General features: G+C 44.4%; 2 protein-coding genes across 12 annotated transcripts in view; one reads left to right on the top strand and one right to left on the bottom strand.

Annotated features, from left to right (window-relative positions):
- Nucleotides 1-15421, bottom strand: part of OFD1 (OFD1 centriole and centriolar satellite protein) — an 84445-nt gene that overhangs the window by 44546 nt on the left and 24478 nt on the right. For 7 of the 10 annotated variants that reach the window (XM_054507186.2, XM_064573742.1, XM_054507195.2 and 4 more), the window contains one exon: nt 1465-1563. In XM_054507186.2, the coding sequence (XP_054363161.1) occupies nt 1465-1557 (93 nt within the window). In that variant the 5' untranslated portion in view covers nt 1558-1563. Of the gene's footprint in view, nt 1-1464; nt 1564-1738; nt 2079-10849; nt 10949-15421 lie in introns of those variants that run through there. The other 3 variants (XM_045874731.3, XM_064573743.1, XM_064573739.1) reach the window with 2 other exon arrangements.
- TRAPPC2 (trafficking protein particle complex subunit 2) lies at nt 2161-13866 on the top strand. 2 transcript variants are annotated; one of them, XM_054507226.2, is made up of 5 exons: nt 2161-2314; nt 8201-8312; nt 10862-11010; nt 11462-11543; nt 12778-13866. In XM_054507226.2, the coding sequence occupies exons 2-5, from the start codon at nt 8220-8222 to the stop codon at nt 12874-12876; spliced, it is 423 nt and encodes a 140-aa protein (XP_054363201.1). In that variant the 5' UTR covers nt 2161-2314; nt 8201-8219; the 3' UTR covers nt 12877-13866. The 2 variants fall into 2 exon arrangements, with proteins under 2 accessions (XP_054363201.1, XP_064429828.1); XM_064573758.1 differs by lacking the exon at nt 2161-2314 and adding an exon at nt 2321-2551.

Raw genomic sequence — 15421 nt, 5'->3', positions numbered from 1 at the left:
CCTCCCCGTATTCGTGCTCTAATACAATCTTTAAGGAAAAAAAGCTCAGGCTTTTGATTCAGTAAGGTCACTTAACCCATCCCAGGCAAAAAGTGAGAGATGCAATTGAAGGAATGTGTAGACCTGGGCATAATGTGACTCTTCAACAGGGGACTGCTACATAAATTACCCATACATTCAAAGACAAGCCTGGTACCATTGAAAATGAGGATTTCAAGGAACTATAAAGGACACAGGAAAATGTTCACCACATAATATCAGATTAAAAAGGAGGGGTGTCTGGCTGGCTCAGTCGGTGGAGTGTGGGACTCCGGGTCTCCAGGTTGTGGGTTCGAGCCCTGCATTGGGTATGGAGATTACTTAAAAAAAAAAAAAAAAAAAAAAAATACACTTATGCCAATTAGTGGCTGTATTAGCGATGATGTTTCTCCATGTTTTTCTAGATTTTTCAGATTAATCTCAAGGTTTAAGTTACCAAAACAATGGGAGAGGGAGGAAAATTTTTTAAGAAGCTCGCTTTTCCTTAACATGTTTAAGGGGGGCGGGGGACGGGCAGAGGGAGAAGGAAAGACAGAATCTTTTTTTTTTTTTTTTTTTTTTTTTAAAGATTTTATTTATTTGAGAGCAAGAATGAGAGACAGCATGAGAGGGAGGAGGGTCAGAGGGAGAAGCAGACTCCCTGCCGAGCAGGGAGCCCGATGCGGGACTCGATCCCGGGACTCCAGGATCATGACCTGAGCCGAAGGCAGTAGTCGCTTCACCGACTGAGCCACCCAGGCGCCCGGACAGAATCTTAAGTAGGCCCCACCCCCAGCTGGTCATGGGCTGAGTCCACAACCCTGATCATGACCTGAGCTGAAACCAAGAATTGGAGGCTCAAGGGACTGAGCCACCCAGGTGCCCCCTTACTTTAACATTTTAAATATAAAATAGACTTTTGAAATGTATACAGTAATGAAAACGTGAGCTAATCCTACTCCTTCATATAATATGTACTAATATTTGCTGCCCAAATATTTATACATTTCAATACGTTTTAGGAAGAAATTATTCTATGGTAACTAGTACACCTAATGTTTTCTATATGGTGTCAATTTCTTTCATTCAAAAGCGCATACTATTACAAAACCACTTATTAATTCAGGACTTGCAAGCCAGCTTTATAGACCAAGTCCAATTTTATTAGAATGTGTTCACTTTATAAAGCTACCCACTACTGCCTTAGTATCAGTCCAATAAACCTATTATTTGAATATGCTCTTTTAAGACCACTCAAACTCCAAACCATTTAAGACTTCCGTGTTCCATTACAAAGAGTTACACAGGAACATAAAAATGTAACTCAGCAATACAATCTACGTCATACTATTTTTAAAAGCCAGGACCTGGATGTATTTAAATGTGGACTGCCTGTTACAGGTTAACTTGTAAAAGTTATGTAAAAGATACGGCTAAAACGGATACCTTGAGCGTGTCCAGTATACCCCGATCCTTAAACGTCTGGTATAGCTTTTTTCGCAGTTCATCTTGACTCAACACGTCAGATTTGGGAGGCATAGAGCACTGGAAGAAAAAACGGTTACGGGTTACCTGGCGGGCACACGGACCATGAATTTCTGAACAGACCAGTGGCCGCCAGGGAAACCCTAAGAGGCTGAGCAGGGCTGAAGAAGCTATAACGAAAACAAACAAGAGATTACGTTTCCACCGGTCCCTGAGGAGGGGCCAGTGTATCTACCTGAGCCATCAGCCGTCAGCTTCCCCTGCCCCCGACTTCCCCCAGCCGGTCCTGCCTTGGCCCGAGTTCACACGTAGCCCGAGCTACAGGCTCAGGACGAGGGGGAATCCCGGCCTGCAGAGCCCAGTCTCTGCCTGGGGGCCAGTCGGGAAGAACAAGAGAGCCGAGCACTTTGCCTCTCACTCTCAACTAGGAACTCTAGCAGACTCGCACTTCCTTTCTCAGCGGTTCTGATGGGTAGGCGGGGTCGCGGTCCACACGCGACTTTCCCACGCGGCCGGAGGGCGGGGACCGGTAGTGAGGCAACAGGAGAAAACGAGCTACGACCCGGAAGTCGCCGGGCTCAGCGTTGATCCCGCCCCTCCCCGCCCGCCAAACCGAACCGCCCTGCTCGGGAGTACTACGGCGCATGCGCCTGGCTGCGCAGGCCTCTGGCCGGACGCTCCTCCCAGCTCTCGCGAGATCTCAACGGCGGATTCTCGCGACGATTGCTCGGGGAGTTCTGACAGAGGCTGCCGAGCGCGGGTCTGCAGAGGGAAGTGACTGGCTGTTTCCGCTGTCGGCAGCTCCCTGCAGGTAGGAGATGGAGTGAGTAGTGGGGCGGGAGCTCCAGGGGACGTCCCGGGCCCCGCGTGACGCGGGTTTTAGCCCAGTCTCTCCAGCCGGCCCGGGGGCAGCCGGATCGGACCTGGCCAGTCCCCGTTCGGCTGATCTCATCCCAGGCCACTCGGCCAATGCCCATCGCGTTTCAGCCTGCAAGCGTCGCCCAGCTCAGGGCCTTTGCTTCAGTCTGCCTTTCACTAGGCCATTCAGGTAACTCAGGGTTTTTTAAACGGCCGTACTGTTGTCATTTGGAGCTGCAAAATTCTTCGTGGGCCCTGTCCTGTGAGGGGAGGGGATTACTCCTCTCGCAGGCAGCCTGATAGTTTGTAACAAAGTGCTTGGTAACGTTGTCTCGAATAAGTTTCCATGTAACCTCCAAGGAGCAGCCCTAAGCTTGTCCTCTGGGCAGTCTGGAATAAGTGTGTCTAGCCCAGAGTTAAATACTTGGTACCCACGTAGGTACTGCCCTTCGATCACAGCCATCTTTCCTGCTACAGATCTTTCTTGTCTCAGCCTTTATCAGCACCAGGTCCTGGCAGTCACTACCGGCTATTTAGAACTGGCTCACCAGCGATAACCCATTTGCCATCCCTAGTCAAATCCCTTTTCCATTAGACAGCATACATTAGATCTGAAGGTAAGATCCTGCTGTAGCTCACTCCACACCCCCAGAAAAGTCTTCCCCAGTTTAAACATCCTCCGTTCCTTCAGCTCTTTCCAGAGCATTCCTTACAACACACAGTTCAGAGTTATTGATCCTTTTAAAATGAGATTCCCAGAAGTATGTTCCCTCGAGATGTAATTAGTTAAAAGGACATTGTCTTAATGCAGCCTAAAATTGGCATTAGCTTTTTGGATTACTATATCAGACTACTGCCCCTAATTGAGCTTGTTGCAATAAATGTAAACTTTTGGGTCCTTGTAGATGAACTGCTCTTAACCTAGGTTTCTCTCCTATTGTACAGTTTTCTTCTTGGTTTTTGTTTTGTTTTTTAAGTACCGGATTTTTTTGTTGTTTTTTTTTTGCATTCTCTTAAATGGTCTTCATTTCACTTCAATTCTCTTAACCTTAGTGTTGCCTTCCAGTTTATTAGCTGCCTGAGCAGGTTATCCTTGAATGGGATAAATTGTCCCGCTCTTAAGCATTCAAAATGTTCAACTGGACTAGGTTAAGGTCACGCTTAGCGGTTCCCTAGAGACCCCATGCTGTCAACTGACTTGTATAACTTTTAAGTTCTTGGGGCACTGACATTCAAGTCAGGTAGGAGTGGTCCCTCACTCAACAAATAAAACAAGTGTTTTAATCTATTCCAAAAGTACCCCGTTACAGAAGATAAGCCTTTGTTTCTGAAAATATTAACACTTACCTATCTCAGATGGTTTGACTCTTTTGTTCCTGAGATTTCCCATGTCACTGATTAGTATACAATCACATTTGTTAATTGAAGATCTAAAATTTGCTAAGACTTGAAGGCCTGTATTTATTGGTGTCTGGTTTTTGTTTTAATGTAGCTGTCTTGAGGTTCACAGCCCGCCTAACTTTTTGTCACACTTCCTATTAGAAAAATCATGCTCTTTGAGAAAACTGAAGTTCAGATCTGCATCCTCTTATGTACCAGGTGACCTTTCTCCCCTTTTTAAGAAAAAAGCCTTCTTAGACTACAATTTCACACATTTCCATTCCTTTTGTGCTTTTGCCCTTCTCATGCCAGCCTCACAGAGATGGGGTCTCATTTTTGTGTTCATTACTAGTTAGTGAACTATTTCTTACATCATGTACATGCCCTCTTTCAGTTCAAGGTAGTTCAGAGCTCCTGTATCACCACGTTGATTTCTTTAGTTGTCGCTTACCTTCTCTCTCAAGCAGCTCAAATCACCTAGCCATCAGGGACAGCAGCTGTTTTCATCCCAGGTGAGAGTCCTGGCTCCTCTCCCTTCAGTCAACAACTCCAGTCTCTTGTGGAGAGTTTCTTCATAAGCGCCTAAACTTCAACTATCTCACAAAGGTGCTGTTAATTGTTTGATCACAGACTTCATCAGTCAGGCCTCAGAGACCATGAGGGCCTCAGCACTAGCACCTTCAGAAGGTTCTGTGTTGAGGCTAGTTAATCCCAGCATGCCTCTCATTCCTGTGTTCCAGCTGCACCCGACACTGTCGCAGCTATTGTCCCCCTCCTCGCAGTTCCATTCCCCAAGCGTGGAGCACTTATTCTGTACTGGGCTCTGTGGTAAGCCTTAGGGAGGCGTACTGGGAAAGAGAAACGCTTATATTATCCCCAGGTAGCTTCCCCCTGACGCACCACTGTCCCGCCCCCCTTCCCCTCCCTCCGACCTTCTACAGTGCTTTGAAACTCTTGGCCCGTGGTAAGTGAACTCCTCTTGTCCTCAGTCTCCCTACAGAACGCACCTACCTTCTGTGAGGACTTTGAGTATTTCCTTTTTTCTCATTCCTGCAGCTTTTTCAGCTCTGACGTGTGTTGTCTGCTGCTATAACGAAGTTGAGGGGCTTAAACAACACAAATGTACGACCTTACATGTCTGTGGCATAGACGCCGTCACGGGTCTCACTGGGCTGGAATCCAGGTACCAGCAGGGCTGTGTTCCCTTCTGGAGGTTGTCAGGAAGAATCCGTTTCTTTGTACTTTCCAGCTTCTAGAGGCTGCTTGGCTTCTGGTCCTTTCTTCCCTTTTCAACACTGGCGGTGCTGCGTCTCCGTGATGCCCCCACCCCCTTCTGCCGTTGCACTTCCTTCTGACCTTTCTTCTGGGCCTCTCTCTTCCACTTTTAAAGACCGTTGTAATTATATTGGGCCCACCTGGCTAGTCCAGGCTCCTCTCCCTGTCGTAAGGTCAGCTGGTGAGAAACCTCAGTTCCATCTGCAGCTTTAATTCCCCTCGGCCAGGAAATTAACATTCACAGGTTTTTGAGATCAGGCTTGGACAGGGCAGGGCGTGCAATCCTGGCTACCAGCACATGTTCAAAATTGACGTGTTCATTTCATCCCTCTTCTTTCCCTGATTTCCTTTCTTGGTGAATAGACTCATCTTGATATTCTGCTTGATCACCTCAGTCAGGCATTTGGAAGCATGCTTGATTCTTCCCTCTTCCTCAGTTCCCCAGTTTAATCCATTGCCAAGTTCCATGTAGCCATCTCCTCCACACCTGGAGACCTAGTCTTCTTAGGAGATGCTTGAAGGACCCCAATTTTAGGTGATGGGGAAATTGAGCAGACACACACACATGCTCAAGCTCCCACAAACACCGGTGGCTGCTTCATTTGCATCACAGACGGGAGTACTAAGTACCACTTGCTTTGTGGATGGAGGGGGGTAGAAGAGGTTGCAGAACTTAAAAAGTTTCAAATCATTGTTGCAGAGCCAATACAGTAGCCACTAAGCACATGTGGCTATTTAAACTTAAATAAAGTTAAAAATTCAGTTCTGCAGACACAATAGCCACCAGTGGCTACCACATTGGACAGTGCAGATATAGAACGTTTCCCTCCCCAAGGAAAGTTGAGATTTTATTTATTTATTTGACAGGGAGAGACACAGCGAGAGCAGGAACACAAGCAGGGGGAGTGGGAGAGGGAGAAGCAGGCTTCCTGCCCAGCAGGGAGCCCGATGTGGGGCTCGATCCCAGCACCTGGGTTCATGACCCGAGCTGAAGGCGGATGCTTAACAACTGAGCCACCCAGGTGCCCCCAGACAGCACAGAATTCTAAAGTGTGTCTCATCTTTGCCTACCACCTTGGCATAATAAACCTCAAATATTAAATGATTATAGACATTCCCTTCCTGAGACCATGTGGTTGTATTCTCCCAAGATTTCCATTTCTTCCACTTCACCTTCCAGTTTTGCCTGTGGAATCGAATAGTCGAATTACTCTTTCAGCTGCTGTGAAATCAAGTTATTGGCAGTTCAAGTTCTGTCCAGCTGTAGAGTCTATGACCTAACCTTTATGTGGTGTTTCCTTGGTTCCCTTTCTGTTTATCCTCACCCTGTGCTGACACTATGCAGGCACAGGAATGAGGGTTATCTTCCTTAGATGTGTATTGTTTTCTGCTGCTGCTTAAATGTTTTGTGCTGAAGAAATTAAACCCTTCCCTTGGCAAACTCCAGCTGCAAACTCCTATTCCAATTAATGACATCATTGTCGACTTTGTTCAAATTTAAAGTTCCCATCCCTCTGCGCCTTGAAAATTTCTTTCAATCTTGAGAATTGTTGCTAATTCTCCTAGTTTTGCAGAGCTTTCATAACATTCCTGCCTGTCTTATTTGGGCCTTTTCCCCCATCTTTCCCCTAAGACTTTCCTGTAAAGGATCAGATGGTCTCTATTGCAGCTGCTCAACTCTGTCATTTTGTTGTCGGGCAAAGGCAGCCTTCGGCAACAATACAAGGATGGACAAGGCCAGATCTGGCCTGCAGGCTGCAGTGTGCCAACACCTGCCCCGAAGAACATTTTAAATTCTATTTACCTCATCATGCCAAAAGAACGTCCTATTTGCCTTTTTTTCCAGTCATGGGCCTCCCAGTTCCAGAGTTCAAAATGCCAGCAGTGCCTTGATTTCCTTAACAACGAAGGTTGTATTCATTAGGAAACAATTTCGGATTTTCTGATGTTCAGTGTGATTCAGCAGAAGTCCCAGTGAGGCTTGATGAGCCCTGGGCTGTGACAGACCTCGCTGTACCTTCCCTGAGATGGTACACTCTCAGTGAACCAGGAGGCTGCCCCATGTGGAGGCCTTAAGAGTCAGCACATCTCCATGTGCGTATGCTCCTCCGTGTTGCTCAAGAGAACGTGTGCTGAGCACCTCCTCTGAGCCAGATACTGTGCCTGGTGCTTCACATGGATTAGGTTGTATAATCCTCATGGTCCCTATAAGGGATCTGTGATGGCTACCTCGATTTCACCGAGGAGGAAACCGACATTGGGAGTTTAAGGACCGTGCCCGTGGTCATGTTACTAGTAAGTGGCAGAGCTAGACCTGAGCCTAGCTTTGTCTGATTCCAAAGACCCTGTGCTAGAAGTACATAAATACATACGTAAATCCTTCCACCCATCTGTCCATCCATCCAGATTCTGTGCTAAAAGCCACAGAATCCCTGATCCCCCCCCACAAGCCCTCCCACCCCAACACTTTCTCTTCATTTCCATAGCAAACCTGTGAACACCAGTTCTAAGACTTCTTAATGCCTCAAATGTCTTTTTGGATTATGATTTCTTCCATCTTTTCTAGAATACAAAATTGTGTCTTCCTTATTTTTTAAGATTTTATTTTTTTTAAGTAATCTCTATATCCAGCATGGGGCTTGAACTCACAATCCCAACATCAAGAGTCACACACGCTACCGACTGAGCCAGCCAGGAGCCCCATGTCTTCCTTATGAATGTTGTTTGAGAAGGCATATCATAGGTTCTTGCATTTGCAGAGACTGAGATTTATAGTATACATTGTTCAGGTAGGAAGAAGAGAAAATCAGCACCCTTTATTAATTTTTCCCAGTGTTAGTGCTAATAATGCTAACTGGCCCAGGCCAAGTTTGGCCCAGCTTACTCTGAATGTTCCAAACGTTCAGGTCCTGAGAATGTTGTTTTTACGATTTTGTATTAGAGGTCTTCCAGTTTCCCTATGAAAATAAAGTACTGGATTCTACAGGACATATCACAGACCTAATTTGTATAGTCCCAAAGCCGTTTGTCTATGGCAGTGTACTGGAAAACATGACAACCTTAATTAATGGTCTCCTTCTACAGTGTCAGGTTTTAGTAAAAAATTGAATTCTAGACTTCTTGTTAACCATTTCTCATTTTCAGTATGGTGTACTAAAAATATGTGTTATTTTCATTTAATTAGGAGCTATATATTGAAGACAATGTCTGGAAGCTTCTACTTTGTAATTGTGGGCCACCATGATAATCCAGTTTTTGAAATGGAATTTTTGCCAGCTGGAAAAGGAGAATCCAAAGTGCGTAAGGAACCTTAAAAAATTCTGTAAGAATTGTTATGCTGTTCTAATGATAATGGTGTGGCATGATTTTACAGCTGGAAGAGATCTGGACAGATGAGGTAACGAATCCACTGCCATTAAATGAGGCTTGCTCTGCAGTCCCACAGGTTGACAGAAGCCAGCCAGGGAACATCCTCTGAGTTGTTGACTCATCCTTTGATTCAGCTCACACTTGGCACATACTAGCAGGATGCTCTGGGTCTCTGATATGTAGTTCACTGTGTCACCCATTCTGAAAAGCTGCTCCCTGAGCACATAGAAACATAGTCTACCTGTTGTGGGACCAGAAGAACAGTTGTTACTGACTGGAGATGCCGTGAGAGCCCATTCTGTCCAAGGGAATTACATTTTTCCTCAGGACATACATAGTAGGGCCATTTACACCTGGGAGGGTTAAAAGAGACCCTTGCTTCCATGTCCCGCTGCCCCTGAGACTATAGCAATTTTCAGTGACCTTCTGCACCACCTACCAGCTGGGTGGTGCCTGCATGCTGTTCTCCCCGGTGACACCACCCAACTTCCTTGTTGCCAGTAATGGTTCCAGAAAAACAAGCTTGGTTCAAGAACATGCCACTCAGAGTAAACATATAGTCTTGAGATGAGCATACCTGGGGCCCTTCCATCTTTCTGTACTGGTCCATGTTGCTAATAAAAAGTTATGCTGTGTTTCTCCTAACTCCAAAATAAGCTTTAATGTCCCTTAAGAATTGATTTTTGAAATTAATTGTAGCGCATAATGTCCAGTGCGTGATGCTTTTCAACTATTTAAATCTTGCCACGAAAATAAGATAGAAATGTGCTTAAGCTCTTAGCTCTCGGGTGGTTGTTACTACATTATTTCCCCACACTCCTATGAGCCCGCTGCTCATTAAAACTGTACTGAGGCATCTCTGTGGCAGCGGTCGCTTTGTGGTACAGGGCTACTGACACAGTTTCTGTGGACTTGGGGTAGGCAAAGCTGTGCCCAGAAAAACACTTTGTGGCATGACTTGACCTTAGTTCTTTCTCCTGCTACCACTCACCTTAAAGCATTTCTACATTTTTCTTCTAATCTCATGATTGATCATCCATGTAAAGTGATGGAAAACACTGCTGTAAGCCAGACACAAAACACATCGATTTCTCTAGGGATTCAATTAGCTTCGCCATGGTGATGTGAGTGGAGTAAACATGCTTGAGCTGTGCAAGGCCACTGGCAGCCTGCCTCCAACCCTGTCACAGGAACAGCCTCCGCAGCAAGGAGGTCATATTAAGTTGCCTTTCCCAGGGCTGTCGTAACAGAGCACCGCAAACCGGGTGCCTTAGAGTAAAAGCAACTCATTGTCTCACCAGCCTGGAGGCCAGAAGTCCAAGAACAACGTGTCAGCAGGGTCAGGCCCCCTGTGAAAGTGCTAGGGGGAAATCTGTTCCAGGACTCTCTCCTAGCTTCTGGTAGTTCCCTGGCTTTTGGCAGCAGAACTCCAGTCTTCGAGTGGCATTCTCGCCGTGTGTGGGTCTGTCTCTAAATTCCCCTCTTTTATAAATACACCAGTGATACTGGATTAGGGGCCATCCTACTCTAGCATGCTAACGACAGCTGCAATGACCCTCTTTCCAAAGAAGGCCACATTCTGAGGTACTGGGCGGGGTGGGGGGTGGTTAGGACCTCAACAGAAGAATTCAGTTCAACCCATAACAGAAGTGTTCTTTGAAAAGTTTATTTTGAAATAAAGAATTCCACAGGAGGAAGACTGTTCTAGGTTGTGAATTCCCTGTCCACGTTATGGTGGGACAGTCCCACCTCCAGTTAAGCCCACGAAAAGGACACTCAGCTCTGACAGGACTATCTCCTGCTGTTGAGACAGGTGACTACTCACAGCTGGGGCTGAGTATGGCCTCCTGCCACTCCCAAGTCCCCCTCTGTCATGTAAACTCCATTCACCTGAAAGAGGCCTATGCCAAGCCTTTAAGAGTGCCACCTTCTCAGCTGTCTCCACTGCTCACCAAGTGTCACTGCGCCCCACGGCCTTCCCTGCCCTTTTCCCCTGCTGACCCTGAGACCCATGCCAACGTCACTTCTGTGTAGCTCTCCAGCCTACCTGAGGTGCTGTCCGTTAGCCATAACCACTTACGTATTTTTTCATGTCCTCCTCTAAAAAGATATGAGTGTCTTTAAAGCAGAATCTCTCTTTTTTTACCTACTGTTCTTTCTTCACACGCTTAAATGGTTACCGAATTTGGTAACTTCCTTCTTGCAAAATTAAATAATCTATATAGTTTCTTGAACACATTTCACTTATTAATTGGCTGTTTCTATTTGTTGAGTTTTAGATAGCAAATTGAAAAGAATATGATGTGAAAACACTTAAGATCTTTCCTAAGTCCCATGACAGTAATAAATGAAGTAAAAGCAGAGGATGCCCCACCCACCCCCAAGAAGACTACGTATAGAATTTCCAGAATGAAATGTTGGCGTTCTTGATGCTGTCTGGAAATGTTAATCTGGTGCTACTCACATTGTCATCTAGGATGATCATCGTCATCTGAACCAGTTCATAGCTCATGCCGCTCTTGACCTCGTAGATGAGAACATGTGGCTGTCCAACAACATGTACTTGAAAACTGTGGACAAGTTCAACGAGTGGTTTGTTTCGGCGTTTGTTACTGCAGGTCATATCCTTATCTTTTAAATAAAGATCTCTAACTAAAGGTTGGGGTAACAGACTAGAACAACATGGGACATACATGCCAGACTCTGAGTCTGTGGACTTCAATGTGTCAGGTAAAAACTGCCATTTACGAGGATACTTTTATTTATTTTTTTTAGGGGAAAAAATTTTGTTTTAATATTTTTGTTTAACAGATACCTTTAGAATCAAGTCTCAAATAAAACTAAGGTTAATCTGAACCATTAGGTTGATTTTACTTTATTTTGTAGTAACTTCCTAACTTTAGAAAGATTATGTCCTCTTTAAGATAAAAGTTAACCTAACTTCAAACCCAGTTTACGTATGCAGCTTTTCCATCACAAAATATAATGCATGTGACTCATTTGAAGGATATCGTATCACCTGACCACTTTTCATTTTTCATTTCTATTAAGATTATACCTTAATTCTTTCACATATGAGATTTATTATGCTTCATGACATAAGGCAAGAAGATGGAATAAAGAACTTCTTTACTGATGTCTATGATTTATACATAAAGGTATGGTATGTTCCGTAACTTTTTAAATCTGACTGTAAAAAGGGATTCCGACTTTGACAGGAAATTGGCCTGCTGCAGTAACTCCCTTGTACTGCAGTTTTCATCTTAGACCAGCCCCTCCCCAGTCAGACCGATCCCTGGAAACGCCCTCATCAGGCCAGTCTTCACCACCAGGCTAACATATATTTAGGACAGAACTCACGGTAGTTGTTTTTAAACTGGTTTCAGTTTCCCCCTTTTGGCGCACATATCGTTGATTTTATTAGGGAACCCTAAAAAGAGAAGGAAGCAGGCTACATAAGGGAAATTACTTCATAATTTTAATCTAAAATATGCTCCATCTACTTTACCAGTTACAGTGCAATGATTATAGATCATAAACTGTCAGGAAGTTTACCAAATAGTCCCTCAAGGAGAATGGTGCCACTCACATTTCTTGGTATTTAGAAAAAATAAACTAGAAGTAGGATGTCTGTGGTTAAACTGCAGTGCTAACAGTATGTTCTTAATTAATTTTAAATGTTCTGTATTTAGACAAGATTTTTTTTCCATATCAGCACGGTTCATATTCCTAGTCAGAATTAGCAAATAAAAATATTATGTCTTAAAAAGATAGACGACATCAAGTAAATTAAGGTTTAAAAACTGGTTAACTCCTTTTTCTTATTAGTGATTCAATCTGACAGTTTTCTCACATGTTATGATACACTCATTACACTACTTAAGAACCTGATCACTCAGCCTGTGTTGTTAAAGGACAGTATTAAAAACCTGATTGTCAAACAAATTATTACATAAGGGTAATTTAATATAGCAGCAACAGGGCATAACTTTTTTTTAACTACGAGCATATGGTGGATTTTTAGTTTTATGTACCCAAAGGGCCTTATAGATGAGTCCATACATTTATAATTAATGTGAGTAGATTAGTATTTCACATACAGGGTGAATCCTCAAAGTTCATTTAGCTTACATAGGCAACACTTATCATACCACCATTAGTTTTGCCACAGGTAGTTCTCAAAACTAAAACACTAAGACAAAAATCTCAAGGGGGCATTACTATTTAACAATGGAACATTTTTGTTGAAACTTAAAAATGTGGTCTTCAGACTTCTGTTTTAGATGTCTTTGATGATTTAATTTAGAACTTTAAAATAATTTCCTTCTAGAGATCTATGATTTGTCAGTCTTTGTACTTCAACAAGCTTACTAATACCTTCTTCTTTCCTAGTTTGCAATGAATCCATTTTATGAACCCAATTCTCCTATTCGATCAAGCGCATTTGACAGAAAAGTTCAGTTTCTTGGGAAGAAACACCTTTTAAGTTGAATGTGGAAAAATCTGGAAATAAACAATGTCACTACAATGGGGTATTCTCAGGAATGTGTATGTTGTAAGTAACTTGACGAAATAGCCTGGAAAAGTTTTGCTTGTAGTCTAAATTTATCTAAACCTAATGAAATTCCTTATTATTTTAAAACAGTACATTGAGTTTCTTACGATTATCAACAGATCAATATTTGCTTGTGAACAGTGTTATTTATAAACTCTCTATAACCTTGAAAATATCTTTCTTCTAAAAATTAAGAATGAGCTTTTGACTTTACTCATATTCAGACCGCTTGATCTTGATGTCACAATTCAGAACCAAATGTCATGGTCAAGATTTTGGTAGACAGATTTAAAACTAAAAGTTTCTGCAGTAGGGAATGAAGCTGATAGCACGTGCATGGGCTTCTGCACATCTAGAGATATTGTTATAAAACCATACGCACAGTACACATAGCACTGCCCAAGAAGCCGGAGCAAACAGCTTTTGCAGTGCCAGATGCCACAGGCCTGCCTCTGTCAAAGTGATTCCGCTATAAAGCCGGAACCCTGAATCCATGTTTGTAAAATGGGAGGCCGGGACCAAAGTGACAGGTTGTGTTCTTGTATTGCATTTCCCTCCGACAGTAAACTAAGTGAACCTGTTGATAGTTATACCAGTAAAAAGTTGTAATTCTGGAATTGTAAACAAAGAAAAGTTTATATTACATTAGCATTTGCATTCTTAGCTTTTTTAGGCTGTACACCAAGGGGGTGGGGAGTGGCCTGTAACAAGTGGGATCTTACTGTAAACTAGTAAATGTCTGTTTAAAAACAAGTACTAGAACCATATATTTTCTGTGCTAATTGTGAGCACTTAATTTTGTTCTTTCCTGAGTAACTTGAGCAAGTAGTTCTAAGTTTGGTCTCATACCCTTGTGTGAAGTTGCTACCGTGATTTTTTACCCCATCTATTTATTGGATTTCTTAAATAAAGATGTTTGTCCAAGACTGTGGAAGTTTAGTTGAATTTTTAAAGTGTTACGCTCACGCTGCTACCGCTGTTTCAGTCCTCTTTCCCCTATTGAGAGTCTACCAACTATTATCTTAACCCATTTGCTAGAACTCAGATCACCTCAAGCTCGGTGCCAGAGCTTTGGGAGCAGAGAGTCCCGCTAGACATCTAGGAGGGGCTTCAGCCACGCTCACTGGAGAGACGCCGGTGTGTTCTTGCCGTAGACCGTTTGCTCTGCCCCCAGTAAACATACAGTGCAGAGAGCTGTGACGCGGGCTGCCAGGAGCAGCAGGCTGTTTGCAGCAGGACGTTGGAGGGTGCCTTGCAAACCATGATCCTTTCCTCTAGGCTCGTGAGGGTGAGACGGCAACGAGCAACACAAGCCCTATGTGTGTTACTGTAGTTCAGCACCAACTGTGTGTGTGACTGCGTCTCTGAAGGAGCCTGAAGCAAGTCCACTGACAAGCATGGGGGCGGATGGGACATCAGACGTGAGCTGCACTGCAAGAGCATGTGGGCCACGAAGGTGTGGAGAAAAGCAGCACCAGGCACGTGGCTAGGACAGAACCAGAGCTGGTGTAAAGGGAAAAACCAGGGGCTGGCAGTTAAGCAAGCTCAAGAGCCGGCAAATCTTAGATCTGGTAGTAGGTGATGTCACGCAAGGTTCAGGAACACAATAGCAACAGGATGACATCATTAGCAACCCTGGGCCCGAGGCCCCACTGAGTGTAGTGTGTCAGCACTAGGTCAGTGCTAATCTACGTTAGCACGCCCAAAGGGACCCAAAGAAAATGCACAGTTCTGATATTGTCCTCTTTCGTTCCCTAGATGCTTGGTGCCCACGTTTTCCATGTATGTAGAGAGAGAGTGGATTTCTGCTCTGCCCACGCTACACCCGTCTTCTTTCACTTTTCAGTCATGTCAGCCCTTTCTGGTTGCCAGTCCGCAGTGGTGGCTTCTCAGAATCCACAGACAGTACGCAGGTCCACTTTTCTACTCCACTGCCCCACAAGCCACTGGTGTCCACGGTGTCATGATACTCAAGGGAAAGCTTACACACATTTTTACAGGAATGTAAAACTCAAGGTTTTCTCTTAAGGGACATCTAGGATGTTTTCACTTCAACTAGGGAATGTTTCACAAGGTGACAAAGACATTACCCCACTGATGGAACTGTACTTTTCCATCTTCCACACTGCACACTGTATTTGCTACGTGGGCTGCAAACATACATCTGTCCGTTCTCCAAGTTCAGTCATTTGCCTTGTTCTTACCACTGAGCTGTCTCGACGGCCCTGCGCGAGTAGACCACAGAAGCTCACGTTGTCAGAGCCGGCCCGACGCCCTGTGGCGAGCAGGGGCACTGGAACCCTGGGGCCTCTCCTCCCCAGAATGGGGGGCATGCACACCGTTCTTCCCTTCTGCCGGCTTCCTGGGGGCTCTGCAGCTACTTCCTTCCACCAACCCTGGCCGCCTCCGGCGCCAACTGCTTTCTTCCCCAACTCTTTGTTTTTTCAATATTTCTCATCTTTGTTTAGGTAACACCAGCCA

Source organism: Mirounga angustirostris, unplaced genomic scaffold, assembly GCF_029215605.1.
Source record: "Mirounga angustirostris isolate CCGP_5_RB_7025 unplaced genomic scaffold, mMirAng1.0.hap1 SCAF_11, whole genome shotgun sequence".
Taxonomy (NCBI): Eukaryota; Metazoa; Chordata; class Mammalia; order Carnivora; family Phocidae; genus Mirounga; species Mirounga angustirostris.
The sequence above is the reverse complement of the archived record's forward strand: the minus strand, read 5'-3'. Positions and strand labels throughout refer to the sequence as shown.

Excerpts from the sequence above, each read along its gene's own strand:
- TRAPPC2 (XM_054507226.2), top strand. The coding sequence starts at position 8,220 with ATGTCTGGAAGCTTCTACTTTGTAATTGTGGGCCACCATGATAATCCA. Across the intron at positions 8,313-10,861 it reads CTGGAAAAGGAGAATCCAAA|GATGATCATCGTCATCTGAA; the intron begins GTGCGTAAGGAA and ends ATTGTCATCTAG. Across the intron at positions 11,011-11,461 it reads TTTGTTACTGCAGGTCATAT|GAGATTTATTATGCTTCATG; the intron begins CCTTATCTTTTA and ends TCTTTCACATAT.